The 15446-nt window shown below is 38.9% G+C and overlaps 2 protein-coding genes across 2 annotated transcripts; both read right to left on the bottom strand.

Moving 5' to 3' along the window:
• Positions 1–7745: 7745 nt before the first annotated feature.
• LOC126511941 (trace amine-associated receptor 8c) lies at positions 7746–8821 on the bottom strand. The gene has a single exon (XM_050159462.1). The coding sequence runs from the start codon at positions 8778–8780 to the stop codon at positions 7746–7748; it is 1035 nt and encodes a 344-aa protein (XP_050015419.1). The 5' UTR covers positions 8781–8821.
• Positions 8822–13967: 5146 nt separating this feature from the next.
• On the bottom strand, positions 13968–15014 carry LOC126511954 (trace amine-associated receptor 9). The gene has a single exon (XM_050159473.1). The coding sequence runs from the start codon at positions 15012–15014 to the stop codon at positions 13968–13970; it is 1047 nt and encodes a 348-aa protein (XP_050015430.1).
• Positions 15015–15446: the final 432 nt, after the last annotated feature.

Below are 15446 nucleotides of genomic sequence, written 5' to 3' on the forward strand. Positions count from 1 at the left end.
CATGGCTAGAAACAAAAAAAAAAAAAAAAAAAAAAAAACCCAAAAAACAAAAGTCTCATATGGCATCGAATGAGCAGAGCACAAAGTAGCGCAATGTATACACAAGGCCCCACCCCTCTCCAAAATACATAAGCTGTTAATGGCTGCTGGGGGTGAGGAGCCTACAACTTGTTCAGATTCTATGAAGAATTTCTTGCACTTATTTTTTTAAATAGCCTTAATCCAACTCATTGGTTCACCAAGCTGGATGTGGTTGAGATCACCTTTTTCTTCTGTTGCTGATGATCCATATATGATAAGTAGACATTTCTTCATGTCTCTCCAAGAAAAGTTAATGCAGCAATCCTATAAAATGTTTCTGTAAATAATATTCGATCCCTTATCATTCCTTTCTAACTCTGGAATGAAACACCGTCACTGGACAAATTAAGAGATAGAAGATGATGAATGGATACACATATTAAATGCAGCAAAATGACAACATAACGAAGCAACACATTCTATCCCACTGTGTACAACAAAAGTTTACCCATGAGATCACCATGGTGTTAGGCTTCCTAAGTTTAGGGAAAAAACTGGAGTTACAATATCGTGCATATATCCAGAATATGGCCAAGTCCTGAGAAGATGACCCCCGATGAGAAGGTGTCATCAGGATTGACATGCATTGTTGAGATTCTGTAGCTTGGGCCTCATTTGCAGTAGGCACAGCATAGACAAGAAAAATACATAGGGGTTGAGGCTGAGCACACATGTACTTACCATGACAAGCAGTTTGGATTTCCACACAAATCATTCTATAGAGAAGAAAAGAAAAGAATCACAGTGAGTGACACGGGCCTGTATTGGCCAACAGACTCAGGCTTCCTGTAATCCTAACTCATTTTTCTGTGGTCATTTAAATTGCTTGTAGACTTGCATTCCACAGAGTACTAGAAATACAGCTCAGTAGGTTTAGGAGACACTCCTGTTCTGCTGGCTGGCACTCATGAACCCCATGTTGCTTCTGGTTGTACTTTATTTCTGGAGTGCAATTCTCTAACTCCAAGGAGCAGACTTAGCAGCTACCCCCATGCCAAACTTGGGAGACCCTCCTTTCTAGCCATGATGGTGAAGGAGAAAGGGAAAATAGCAAACTTTAACATTAATTAAATATGATTGACAAACTTACCTAGGAAATATTCAGTTACATGGGAATAAGAAAACAGAATTAGGAACACTCATCTGAGGCAACAAAACTACAACTGAACTGCAATTTCTGCTTCTGTAAGCCTGCTTGCCCCTTCTTCTATTATGAAAGAGTAAGAGCTGCCTTTTCCCTTGAGAAGCAACCACCACCACTAGACACTTAGAAAGCAAGTTCTGTTTCCTAAAGATAAAGCTGTCTACTAGAAACCTGCACGTTCCTGCTCTACAAAGCTTCCTTAGCTCCAGGAAAACTCTCCTCTGGGGGCAGGGATTAAAAACAAAACAAAACAACAAAAACGCCCCAAAATGGCCACAAGATTAGGATAACTTCTAACCCTATGTAACTTAAATATTTCTACTCGAAGAAGCTGGGCTTCTTTAAGCCATAGCTAGAAGCTACAGCTGCAATTAAATTTTTCTTTTATCTCTGAATGCTGAGAATTTCTCCTGGGGGAAGGTTAACACACACACACACACACACACACACACACACACACACACTCCCAACAATGGGAGTCATGATGGGCAGTGTTGTCTCTTCTTTGAGTATTCATGACCAGCCAGACTTCTGCTTTTACAGCTATGTCCTGTCTCAGTCATCTTCCTATTTCTGAGAAAGCATTAACTTTTAGAGTTGATAACTTCAAAATAGTTTGATGAGGAGAATTAAAAATATATCATGCTTATCAGTCCTTTTGTGGCATTTAGTGACTTTAAACACCTGTTCTAACTTTGCTCATTTCTTTGCCTTTTAATTTCATATGTTAATCACCCATGTCTGCCCATCTGGTGAAACAGTCAGGTAGGACTTCTCGAAACATACACTTCACAGTCCTCTGTCCTTGCTGAAGTCATTGCAGATACCACTTTACACTCTGAACTGCCTCAGAGCCAAGCAATGATCCTATGTCTAGGGCTTCAGTGGGTATGTAGTTCAGATGTCTGTGGCACAGAGAAACTCTAGAATATCTCCCACACCTGTGAGAATGACTTTCAGGTTTCTTCCCTGGCTCCTGTACTAAACAAAGGTTGGGGCATGTTAAGATTAACTGCATCTCAACAGAAAACTTTCTGTCTCTACTCCCTTACTGAGACCCCAAACCTTTGTTTGCCAAACCCTGTGTGGCTGTTTTTTTTTTTTTTTTTTTCTTTTTGGCAGGGTTTCTTTGTGTAACAGCTCCGGCTGTCTTGGAACTTGCTTTGTAGACTAGATTGGTCTCAAACTCACAAAGATCCCCTTGTCTCTGCCTCTTGAGTGCTGGGATTACAGGTGCGTGCCACCACCACCTGCCTCTGCCTTCTTTTATACTAGACTCACAGTAGTGATAATTTTTAGTATAAAATATAGTCAGTCATCCATTTGGGGAGGGAATGGATCGTGTATCTCAATTTTTTTTAATCCATCTATCTGTTGTCTACAAGAAACACACATTTTAGTTTTATAATTTATTTATTTGTATTTTGTGTACGTTGGTGTTTTGCCTGCATATATGTCTGAGTAAAGGTGTAGATCCCCTGCAAGAGGAGTTACAAGCAGTTGTGAGCTGCCATATGGGTGCTGGGCATTAAATCCGGGTCCTCTGGAAAAGCAGCCAGTGCTCTTAACCCTGGAGCCATCTTTCCAGCCCTGATCTTAATAGCTTTCCTGGACTGACTACAGCATGTGAGTGATAGTGTAGAGAGAGTTGGAGGTCTTAAAGACCTTTGTTTTGTAACAGGACCCAAAGGAGTATGGAATTTACGAGATCTGCAGGGCCATTGGTGGAGCTGAGCAACTGCTAGTGCCACTAGAGTTTATATAGGCACAATTTCTATTTTATCCGTCAACTAAGACGTGATTTTTGCTTGCTCTTTTAGTAAAATGCCATTTTTTGTTTATATTTGAATTATATTTTTCCTTTTATTGAAAATAGATGTTTTTCTCATATACTATATCCTGATCATGTTTTCCCATCCCCCCCCACTCCTCCTACTTTCTCACCATCTTTTCTTGCATCCAGATCATCCCCTTCTCAGTCTCTCATAATAAAATAAACAGGCTTCTATGCAATAATAATAAAGTAAAATGTGATATAATATAATAATATAGTATAATAAAACAAAAGCTAAGACATTGGAATTGAACAAAACAAATAAAAAGAAAGAAAAGGACCAGAGAAGAAGAGTGTGAGAACAAGTGGTTCACTACATCTGCATCTCTTTCTTGTGTCTTTTCCCGGGCTCTTTTTCTTTCGTTTGCTTTGTGCTATTCTGATTTGAATTTTTCGTTTGTCTTGTTTTATAATTTATTTTGTTTTAGTATTAACCCTTAGATGTCAATTTGTTTTCTAATGAAAGACAGAAAGGGAGTGGATCTGGATGGGAGGGGAGGTGGACAGGAACTGGGTGGAGTTGAGGGAGGGGAAACTATTTTAAATAAAAATAAAATAGAAACATCTTACAATTCTTTTCTGAACTTTCCAAATTTGATGATCATTTCATTGAGTATTCTTAACATAGTTGTATTACAACTATCAATGGGATTCAACTTAGTTATTGTAAAAGGATGACATGAATTTCCATATATTTTATATTATCCATACTATCTATTGATTTCCCTAATATTGTCTCATATCATTTTGGTCCTCATTTTTAGTGAGGTTGAACCTTATCTTATGAAACCTCTTTTATGCTTTAAGGGACTGGTGGATATGATCTTTTTCCAACAAATGCACTTACTTCTGGCGTGTCACTAAGAGACCCAGCCGTCTCTCTCCACCCTTCTCTCTACTATAGATGCTGAGAACAATTCGTGGGAAAGACCAACTCTCCTGTTCAGGAAACATTTGTGCTCCAAGGTTTTACTAAAAACACTGGCTGTGGGCTTGAGGTGGGCTCCTCTTTCTGGTCGGGACATAAAAAGAAATCTAACCTTTTCTCCATGCCTAATAAGACTGGCAGAATTGTGCTCCATTTTCCTTCTTTCAAGTATTTCTTCTGGAATTGGATAATATTGGGTGGATAGAAAATGTCATCCTAACCTTTAAATTCACTTCTTTTTCCCCCAGTGAGCCTTGAATAACTTCCTACTGCTTTTGCACCCCTCTGATGCATTTTGTTTGTGGGCTTACTGAATTTGTCCTTTGACAATTTCATACATGTATAAAGTTCATTCTGATAATAAGGGATTTTTAAAAATGCTTTCGCCAGATTTTCTCAGTGTTCTCATTTGAAATATTGGTCTGCATAATGTGTTCCACTATCACTGGAGTAAGATGCCCCGAGGGTGGAACTTTCAACTAGTGTAGGAAGGAAATCACGTAAAGTGTTACCTGTAACAAAACCTAAGGCTAAGCATTTTCATATCTCAGGAAAAATCAAGCAATTCTATGTGTGAGAGCTTCTGCAGTCTGCTTCAATATCATGAAAAGACTTACAGGAGTGTAGGAATAGACCCCAATGCTAAGATATAAACATACTGATTCTCAGTCATCACATCTCAAAATAATGATAGTTCAATTTTCTAATTTCAAATTCCCATTATCTGCTTTTCCTCTGGTATCATTCTTATTAGCTAGCATTTCTAAAGCAATATTCAAACCATGTGGTAATATTGGATAATATCGGACCCTGCTGTCATCTTGGTCCTAAAGAAGATGCTTCTACAGGTCTTCCTTAAGTATGTGCTGAATAAGGTAAAGAGCTACCTCATCATACAATGAAGGACAGAGTGAGGGATGGGAACACAAAGACTAATGTTCCCTCCTATGCAAACTTCCTCATGTTTTTGCTTTCTTTTGTTCAGCTATTCACTACTGGTTTTCATCAAGAAATGCCAAATGGGAAATTCCAGATATAAAATGGTGGCACACTCCTGTAATTTTTCTTTCCTCATCATCGCCACCATTTGTGTGTATATGGTGCATATGTGTGCACTTATGTGTGTGGAGCCACACAGTTTGTGTGCACGTGTAGAGGCCAGACAGAGGTCAAGACTGGATGGCTTCATCTACATTCATCACATTATTGTCTGAACCTGGAACTCAGTAACTTGCTAGAGTGTCTAATCAATCAATAGATCCTTGGAATCCTCGCATCTCTGCTTCCCAGCACTGAGATTTCTGGTGTACACTGATATGCCCTGCTTTTTACATGGCTGCTGTGGGTCTGAACCAGGGTACTTATGCTCATATGCCAACCACTTATCCCAATAAACCTTCTCTCTAGCATCCCTAGTACCCAGTTTTTGAGGTAAAGAATCACCTCAGAATAAGGTCAGCCTAAGCGCCACAGAGAACGGATGTTAAAGTCAAATTTTAAATTGAGCATGATTCTGAATAACGTAATCCTCCTTTCTCCAGTATCTACACACTGAAAGCTGACCAGCCCACTAGCCATACAGCAGCTGTCATGGCCATGTTCCCCACTGTGGGAGAGCAGTGCTTGGGACCAATGTCTCTCGCTTAGTTAATGACCTCCGTGCACAAAGATAGCAATGCTGTCAATTCAGATGTGCCACAGAGCAGCCAGAAATGGCTTCCACTAAATAGAAGTCCTATGTTTTAGTATGGAATTAAAAAAAAAAAGTCATGCACTGAGGTTGTCCAGATCTGGAGTAAGAACACAGCTCCATCTTATGAAATTTTGAAGAAGGAAAAGAAGCACGATGTGCGTCATCCTTCAAAATACCAAAGGCATGTCCCCAATGACTGGCAGGTGCTTAGTCAATCACATCACTTTATTTCATCCCCTAAACATTGCATCATTTCACATTAGAGATGAATGAGAATGGGTAATACGGTATCATTGTAAGATGTTTTGAGACTACATTCATACAAATTTTATTGTAGAGTATTATAACTTTTAATTTTACATATTGTTACTAATGTCTTACTATACACAACTTGCATTTTGGTATATGGTGGTTAGGTTATGTACAATAAGGTATTAGTACAAATATGTAAAAATAAATATATGTAAATACATATATATGAAAAACTTAGATATGGAAATAAATCAGTACTGACACAATTTGTGATATTTGCTTAGATTTTACCTTACAAGGGTGAGAAAGACCTGCTCGGTGCATTCTTTTTAGGTGAGACAACTATTGAAGAAAGATGCAGAAGTGAATTGTGAATGAATTCAAGTGAAACATGTTGTATTTTTTTTCCAGTGATAATTGATACGTCATTCACAGTCTTCAAGTTGATTATAGTCACTGGTCCCGGTTTTTTAAAAAAAAGGTTTTGCATTGTTTTGAAAAATATTTTCATTTTTAATTGACAAATAGTAACTGCATATACTTATAGATGCAGTGTTTCACTAAGAAACTTGAAGTTGACAAACAAAGTGATGTGCTTCATTATGGCAGTTTTGTTATTTCATTATATGGCCATGGACATACAATGCACCATACTTTATTCCAGTTCACCCCTCTTCTACTTCACTGTTCATTGTCTCTTGCTAATTACTCTTCCTTCTCCGAAGTATCCCACCCTATTCAGATTCCATATCATATTTCTCTTCCTTGGGTTTTCCTTTTGGTGAAATGTTTCCCCACTTTTTGGGCAGTGTCTGTCTTTAAAACTAAAATACCACTCCTACCACAATATGAATGCTCCAAGATTCTGCCTTCTATTGGACATGGGAGGATTCCACACTGCTCCTGAGAGGTGAAAACCATTGGAAGAACATGGAGAAACAGTCCAAGGAGAGCAGTGAGAAAATTACCCTTGTATTGTGCCATCGTAGGCGGGTGCATCTTTTATGGCTGCTTTGTTACCACAGGCTCATTCATATGATGAAGTTCTACCTTTCAGTACTCCATCATTAAGAGACAATTGAGTTAAAATGGGTAACTTAAGATACACCTTAATATGATGTATCTGCTGATGATTAAAAAGAGACAAAGACACAGACAGAGCAAGAGGCATCTGCTATATGTGGAGAGACTCCTTCACAAGAAGGCGATTCTGACATAGTTTGACCTTGGACTTTCTGGATCTCAGCTTTGAGATAAACAGTGAACTGTGTGTTGAAGCCAGCTGGTTTACAGTATTTTGATCTAACAATTATAGAAACCTAATACAGCCCTGCAAAAGACAAAGAAGAAAAAGACCACTTGAAAAGAGATTTCTTTTTTTGTTGTTGTTGTTTTTTGTTTTTTCGAGACAGGGTTTCTCTGTGGCTTTGGAGCCTGTCCTGGTCTCGAACTCACAGAGATCCGCCTACCTCTGCCTCTTAAGGCTGGGATTAAAGGCATGCGCCACCACCGCCCGGCCTTGAAAAGAGATTTCACACTTAAAATGAGAACAAAAATTCAATGCACTGAAGACACGAATGCATGTTCAAACAAATTGATCTTGGTGGCATATAGGGGCCTTGTATTAGTTTGTCACATAGTATAATAACTATCTTTATGACAGTTTTATAGTTTAACTTTGCCATAACTTTTCTTCTGACTAAATTTTGAAAATTCTGTTTTCCTAATTTTGAAAGAGCCATTTCTTATGTTTACTTGCATCATTGTTCCATAAATTTATGCCTCAAGGTATTTCTGAATGTGGCATTAATGTTTATTCTGAAAACAAACTTGTGGTTGATGAATGTCCCTTTAAAATTTCCCCACTTAAAATAAGTTTTATGGCTTTCCTAAACCAAGGATAAAAGAAAGCATAAATCAAAGGATTCAAGGCTGAGTTATAATAGGCACCCCAGCAACAAATTTCATAGATGTAGGCAGGAGTAATGAAACCCATGAAAGCATCAATCAGTGTGTCCGTTGTGTATGGCAACCAGGATATCACAAATGCCACCACAGTGACCCCCAAGGTCTTTGCAGCCTTCCTCTCTCTCTTGGCCACTCTGGATTTGTAAGTCTCTGAGGATGACTCTGTTTTGTTGCCACCTATGGTAGTTTCAATTTTCACAGCTTGCTGTTTCGCTATCAAAAAAATTTTGCTGTAGAGAATGATCATAACAAGGGTAGGTATGAAAAACAAAAGAAAACTTATCAAAACCCAGTCTTGATTGACAACAATTTGGCAGCCTCCTACACAGTTGAGAGCACTCACTAAGCTTTCCATCCCCTTAGCACTGATGCCTGTGTAGAACACAGAACCACTGTACACCATGGGCAGAATCCAGGAGACACTGATGCAAATTCCTGATACAGACACAGTGAACTTGGTAGGATAGACCAGAGGGTCAGTGACAGCAATGTACCTGTCGATGGAGATGAAGCACAGGTGGAGGACAGAAGAGTAACAAAATGCCACATCACAGCAACTGTGAAAGCTACAAAACTTGTCTCCAAAGTACCAGCAGCTCTCGATGGACCTGACCATGCTGAAGGGCATCACAGAGATACCCACCAAAAAGTCAGCGCTGGCCAGAGAGGCAAGGAGGAAATTGGCTGGAGAGTGCAGCTGCTTGAAATGGAGAACTGAAATCACCACCAGGAGGTTCCCACACACTGCCAGCACAGCCCCAAAGCCAAAAACCATATACAGGATGGCCCTGGCCCCTGGAGAGTAGGGAGTTTTAATGCAGGATCCATTCATGTTCTCATAACAGAGCTGTAGGACTGGTTGGGAAAAGTTGCTGGTCATGAGTCTGCTTTATGGTGCTTGAGGGATTTCTGTCCTGCTGGGAGACAAAAGTAATTCTGAGCTCTAAAAATTAAAGAAATGGAATTCCAGAGCTGAAGAATTGATTTTGAATCTTGCCTAAGATTATAACCCCCTTCCTGTTTTCAGAAAATCAATTTCTCCATCTACAGTCACAGAAATCATTATTCCTCTAATTATATTAAGCTTCACTGTTAACCCTAGGCAAACTTAGTACTAATTTTCATCTGTCCAGAAACAAATTACCTGTGTAATTAAGTATAGATTCCTTCCTTGCAAAAGATGATGGCTTATAATATAATTTCACATTCAATAAGTCACTTTTAATAGCTTTCCAAGCCCTAAGATGTTCGGGGAAGTCAGCCAATCCGCTCCATCTATTGTGAACTCCACATGAGGAATCCCTACAGTACAAGGTGCGAACCTTGAAAGCGCCCTCACTACTGTTAATTCTAATTAGTAAGTTCGACAAGTTATTTTTCTCTGTACACTGCTAATTACTGCGAATAACTTTGTGCAGTTACTCCTGATAGTCACAACCAAGAATTTCTTTGACTGCTCTGAAATGGCACAGTTCAATATTTGGCAATGATATTATTCACTTAATATTCTTAGCCCAAGACATTGTTATTTCTTTTTTTTTTTTTTGTTTTTGTTTTTCGAGACAGGGTTTCTCTGTACTGGAACTAGCTCTGTAGACCAGGCTGGTCTCCAACTCACAGAGATCCGCCTGCCTCTGCCTCCCCAGTGCTGGGATTAAAGGCGTGCGCCACCATCACCCGGCGACATAGTTATTTCTTATCCGATGAATCAGTTTTCAGTTCATATATTTTTATTTATTTATTTATTAAAGATTTCTGTCTCTTCCCCACCGCTGCCTCCCCTTTCCCTCCCCCTGCCCCAATCAAGTCCCCCTCCCTCGTCAGCCCAAAGACCTCTCCATGCCCCAAAGTGGTAGATTCAAAATACTGAAAGAGAAATATAGTCTATTATTCAGGGCAAAGATACTAAAAATGTTTTGGAATTAATTTACAACAACACACATTAATTGTATGACATGAAATAGATGATTCGGTTGCTCATTCACCAAAGTCTTATTAGTTATGCTCTCTTACACACTCTGTACCATTCACCTGGGCTGAGATACATAGTGTCTAACTCCTTGATCGATTGACATTTCCAAGTTGTTCTGAGTAAGAACCCACAGCATCTCTTAGAGTATGACTGTCATGTGGGGACTTTCACAACTGGATGGAGACTATTAAAAATTACCAGGCACTAAATGCATACTTTAGGTGGGGGTGGGAATAAAGTTAAAACAAAAGCTGAGTTCTTTTGTTTCAAATAATAAATCATATAAAAACTCAAAGTACATGATGAAATGTAATTCTAAAATAGAATCAACAAAATAAAGACCAAAACAGGAAAGAGGAAATGGGAAACACCTTCCAGGCATCTTTCTGAAGATAGTGTGAATCCATTACATTGATGATGCATGGGGAGGAATGAGCAAATGGTACCCAGAACACTGAGAACCTTAATCAGACAGTAAATTTATAGTCAGTACCTATAAAGATGCAGGGCTTTTATACTTCATAAGTCAAAGATATCCCACTTAAAGGAAAGGGCAAACGACTGTATATTATATCTCTACACAACATCAAAGAGAAGCAGAGTGGCTGGTAGATCTCTTCATAATCTCAAGGTGACATATCCCACACTTAGGAATATCATTCCGGCCAACTCTGTCTGGAGCTGAGGGCAACTGTGGTTGGATGGGACTGTGGTAAAAAGTCACAGTAATTGGTGACTTTGTGGTGCTGCAGGTATCAATTGTAGAGAAACTGTGCAGATGATGTGTGCTGAGATGAAGAGGGGAGCCCTTGGTAGTTCTGAAGCAAGGCCATACCATATGTAGTGGTGGACTAGAACACTGTTTGGAAAGACAGTTATTTGCGTCTGTTGAACTGAAATGGTGAGAGAACCTTTGACCTGTAACGTCAAGTGAGCCTGTGGTGTCTGACACTGTCCATTGTAAGATAGGTCTTACTGGGTCTTCCAATGGGAATGAACTAACTCAGGTCAGGTAGAAGCAGGCTAGTGGACCCATAGGAGGTCATGAGGTCAGAGCTCATATTCCTGGCCTCCACTATTCTATCTCTACCTCATACTTCAGATAAATTGAAATAAAGCTCAAGGTGGCTGTGTCAAGAGCTGCCTCATTCTGTTGGTGTGCACCAAAATGAAAAGTTACATTTTAAACTTGTTCGTCATGTCCTTACATGAACACAAAGAAGGCAACTCTTCCTAACAGGTGAAGTGATGGTTTCACTCAGTTGATGTCAACAACATGAGGTCTTTCCCCCACCTAGTTAACTCTTCCCTTCCTAGAACTTCACTCAATATTATATTTACTGTCCAAACTTAGTATGAATGTTTTCTAAAATTTCTTCTGTTTACTACCATCTCAGAAGGGAACCCCCTTGAAATAGTGGGTTTTTTAAAAAATTATTTCATATGAACAATTCATTTAGCAAATGGCTATTGTTTAGAAGTTCATATTGATGAGGGCAAGGGCACAGCATAAATATATTCACAGTACCCCGAAATGCAGGGGTCCCCTAAGGGAAAAGACAAAAGCCAGAGCAGAGACTTGTCAGTTTAGGGGCTTTCAAGTGTATTTTACTGTCTTTATAAGTCAATCCAGGAACCCTATACATTTATCATTTTTAATATGGTGTACAATGCTAAGTTTACTTAGGACTGCCTTATAAAATGATAGAGTATTGCCCTCTGGCATTATTATCACATGTGTAAGTATGTATGTTTGAATGGAATAAAATATCTAAATCAGTTCCTAGGTAATTCTTGAGATGATAGTCTCTGTCTTGTACTTATGGAAGTGTTGGGTGGTGTTTTTCCTTACCTGTTCACAATGTGAATAGAACATTGACTTTAAAAATAGATATGGCTGTAACTGAAGAATTTAGCGTATAAAATACGCTATAGCTTCAAAATTTAGTATATAAAGTCCCTTCAAATATGTTTCTTGTTAATGCTTTTTAAAGTAATATTAACAGTAAGTAAAGCAAAGTACTAATTCTGAAAACCTACATAATATGCAAGAAATTCATATAAGTATCATATTACTTTGTAATTACATTGCCTTTATTCTGTACATTTGGATTCCTGATCTCTCTGTGGAGGTTTGGACTTGAGACTTGTTTATGTAAGCCTTGTTTTTTTTTTTTAATTCATTTTATTTGGCATTCACTAAAAATCTCTTAAAGAAATCATCTTAATGATTTTTTCTTACAGAGAACATTTATAAGATATGGAAGACAGATTATACTGTAGTGATTTATCACCTCTTTGGCTTTGGAATCTGTAGGTCCAGTTTGATTTGCAGTCAGCACTTCGTGGAGAACACCCTATTTTTTTTCCCCCAATTTACAGATAATAACCCTCCCACACTAATAGTAGAAGACCTAACCCAAGTGAAGCCAGTGATTGATGTAGACAAATTTGAGCATTTATAACACAGGCAGCCTGGCCTGAGGAGTTCCCTCTGGGCATTAGCCTTTTGCACAGCCTTCTCAGACAAATGAAATAAATGCTGCCAAAACCAAACCTGCCATGTCCAGTCCTTATGGCTGGGTTCTAAGATACTGGCTTGTGTTATCTTATTAATGTAAGTAGAGACATACTAACACATAACATTCCTTAACTACTAATCATTAGACATTTTATAAAGCCAAATAAAGGTGAGAAATGATATAAGATTTTAACAGACCATCATTAGGTGGGGGAAAATTTTAAAACTGATAACTTGTTTGCTTTAAATATGGTTTTAGTGATTTAAAAACGGCAAGGTCATTTTTCAGAATGTTCAAGTAGCATAGATAACACTTTACCAGCAAGCAAAAGTTTTATCAACTTAGTATGTTCACGAAGCGTCCAGTTTTTTGGTTTGTAAAAGGCAGAAATGCATTTACTGAAAGTGGAAAGTACTTTCACACTATTGATTGAGTGACTTTTAGAGTATAGGAAGTGTGAGCTGGAGTCAGACAGAAACATACACACATGGACACACAATTATATAAACAAAAAATAAGGTAAAAAGAAACAGGAAAATTTGAGAAGAAGGAACAGCTCAACAAAATGAATTAGGTTCATATTGATCGAGAAATGTATAACTGACTAGAAAGTGGGAGCTGTTCCCGGAGTAAATATAGGAGTTTTTGTTGTGTTAAAACCCACACTCTGTTTTTATGTCTTTTCAGCACTAAATGTGCTTACTTTGTCTCAAAGAAAGACCTCTATGGTTTAAAAACACTCATTTAAATTAGCATTTTTTTAAAAAATACAATTCATATTTTACTTCAAATTCTAAACAAGTAGAGAAGAGGCAGGCAGATCTCTTTGAGTCTGAGGACAGTCTGGTCTACATAGCTAATGTCCTGCCAGTCCAGGGTATATGGTGAGACCAATAATAAATAAACAAACAAGCCTAGACAAACTAACCAGCCCCCAAACAAGTAGGCAGACCTTCAGACCATCTTTTTATTCATATGCAAATCCTTCAATAAGAAAATATGTTCTCTAAAAGTCATATTGTGTAGTACACATGTTCCTTGTGAACCCGTCTCTATGAAATGGGGAGAGACAGCAGTGCCTTTCAGTCAGTCAGAAGTTCTACATTCCAGCTCACTGCAAAGTGTGTTAAGGTTAAAAATAGACACTTCAAGAAGGTGTAATTATATTTACTTCTCATGCAAGATAGACTTTAAAGAAGGCTTTGTTCCCCAAAAACCTAACGTTAAATTCCAAGAGCTTCTCCCCCTCTGTGTTATTGCCCACATCTGAATACTCTTCGTGGGTAGTGGAGAAACTACAGGGCTTCCAACGACTTGAAGACACAGGTAGAAATTTCAGAGCAAAGCAGAAAACATTAAAGAGCACACGACACCGGAGGAAGGAACCGATCTGACTACATGCCACTCAGCCGAAAAATGCATAGACCCAGAAAGAAGAAGAATGCTTTGGAGTGACCCTTGAATGTCAGGCTTCCTACTTGGTGAAAGGTGATGCGGCTTCCCTGGAACACAGGGTTTATTTTACCTCTGACCTTCAACCCAAGCCTACTTTCAGATCTCTGTGGTGATCTGTTTAGCCTACATCTGCCTCTTCAGAGAATAAATTGATTGTGCATGAGTCTCCCCTGAAGACTTTGCCACTCATAATCAGTTTTATTGCCTTCCTAAACCAAGGATAAAAAAAGGCGTATATCAAGGGGTTCATGGCTGAATTGTAATAGACACACCACACTAATATCTCATAGACATAGGGAGGTGTTAAGAAGTTCATGTAGGCATCAATCACAGCATCGATGATGTACGGTAACCAAGACACGAGAAACGCTGCCATGGCAATCCCCAAGGTTTTGGCAGCCTTCCTCTCTCTTTTGGCTACTCTTTCCTTGTAGCTCTCTGAGGAGGCCTGAGCTTGATTGGCCATACTCTCGATCTTTCTAGCCTGGTGCTTTGCCACTAAAAATATCCTACCGTATAGAAACACCATGACAATAGTGGGCAGAAAGAATAAAAGGAAGCAAAGTAAAACCCAGTTTTGATTCAGTGGAGCCTGGCATCCTCCCACGCAGGTCAGAGCAACCACTAATTCCTCGATCCCTTCTTCATTGGCTCCTGTGTAAAAGATAGAAAAGCTGTATGTGACAGAAAAGAACCAAGAGAGAGCAATGCATACTCCAGAAACCGACACGGTGAACTTGGTCGGATAGGACAGCGGGTCTGTAACTGCAATGTACCTGTCGATGGAGATAGAGCATAAATGAAATAGGGACGCAAAACAGAAGGAGGTGTCAAAACAAGTGTGGAACTTACAGTAACTCTCCCCAAAGTACCAGCAGCTCTCCACAGACCGCACAGTGCTGAAGGGCATCACGGTCACGCCCACCAAGAAGTCAGCACAGGCCAGGGATGCCACCAGAAAGTTCGTAGGTGTATGTAACTGTTTGAAGTGGAGGATAGCGATAATGACGAGTAAGTTTCCAAACACTGCCAGCAGGGCTCCTAAACCAAGAACCACATAGAGGATGGCGCGGGGACCCGGGGAATAAGTACTTTTGATGCAGGATCCATTTACATTCTCGTAGCAGAGCTCCAAAGATCCCAAAGAAGAAAAGCTGCTTGCCATTGCCTTCAGTCTTGATAATTCTAAACTTCCCAGATTTCCATTCTAGAAATCTAGAACAAAAACAGGGTGACTTCAAAGGGGTCTGGGAGAAAAAACAAACAAACAAACAAAGAAACAAAACAACTCTAGGTAAAATAAGTATCCTTTATAATCATTTTTCTATATGCTCTTTATAGCCATTTTAGTCTTTCCCAAAAGTACACCAGAGTTATTAAATAACTTGATCCATAAAGTCATTTTCAATGTCAAGTGTATTACTAAATAAATTTTTAGCTATGTACATAATCTAATGTATAATTTATTTTATATTACTATGTTTTATATTATTATTACTATAATACCATTAATATAGAATTTAATTCATTAGCCATTTGAAAACCCATTTTTCATGTGTGGGTGTCGTCTTACCATTTGAGCATCTCATCTGTGGCC

This window comes from Alexandromys fortis, unplaced genomic scaffold (genome assembly GCF_014885135.2).
Source record: "Alexandromys fortis isolate MF-2015 unplaced genomic scaffold, M_Fortis_MF-2015_v1.1 scaffold_107, whole genome shotgun sequence".
Classification (NCBI taxonomy): domain Eukaryota; kingdom Metazoa; phylum Chordata; class Mammalia; order Rodentia; family Cricetidae; genus Alexandromys; species Alexandromys fortis.

What these genes read in the sequence shown, in the direction of transcription:
- LOC126511941 (XM_050159462.1), bottom strand. Translation starts at nt 8,780, where the DNA reads ATGACCAGCAACTTTTCCCAACCAGTCCTACAGCTCTGTTATGAGAAC.
- LOC126511954 (XM_050159473.1), bottom strand. Translation starts at nt 15,014, where the DNA reads ATGGCAAGCAGCTTTTCTTCTTTGGGATCTTTGGAGCTCTGCTACGAG.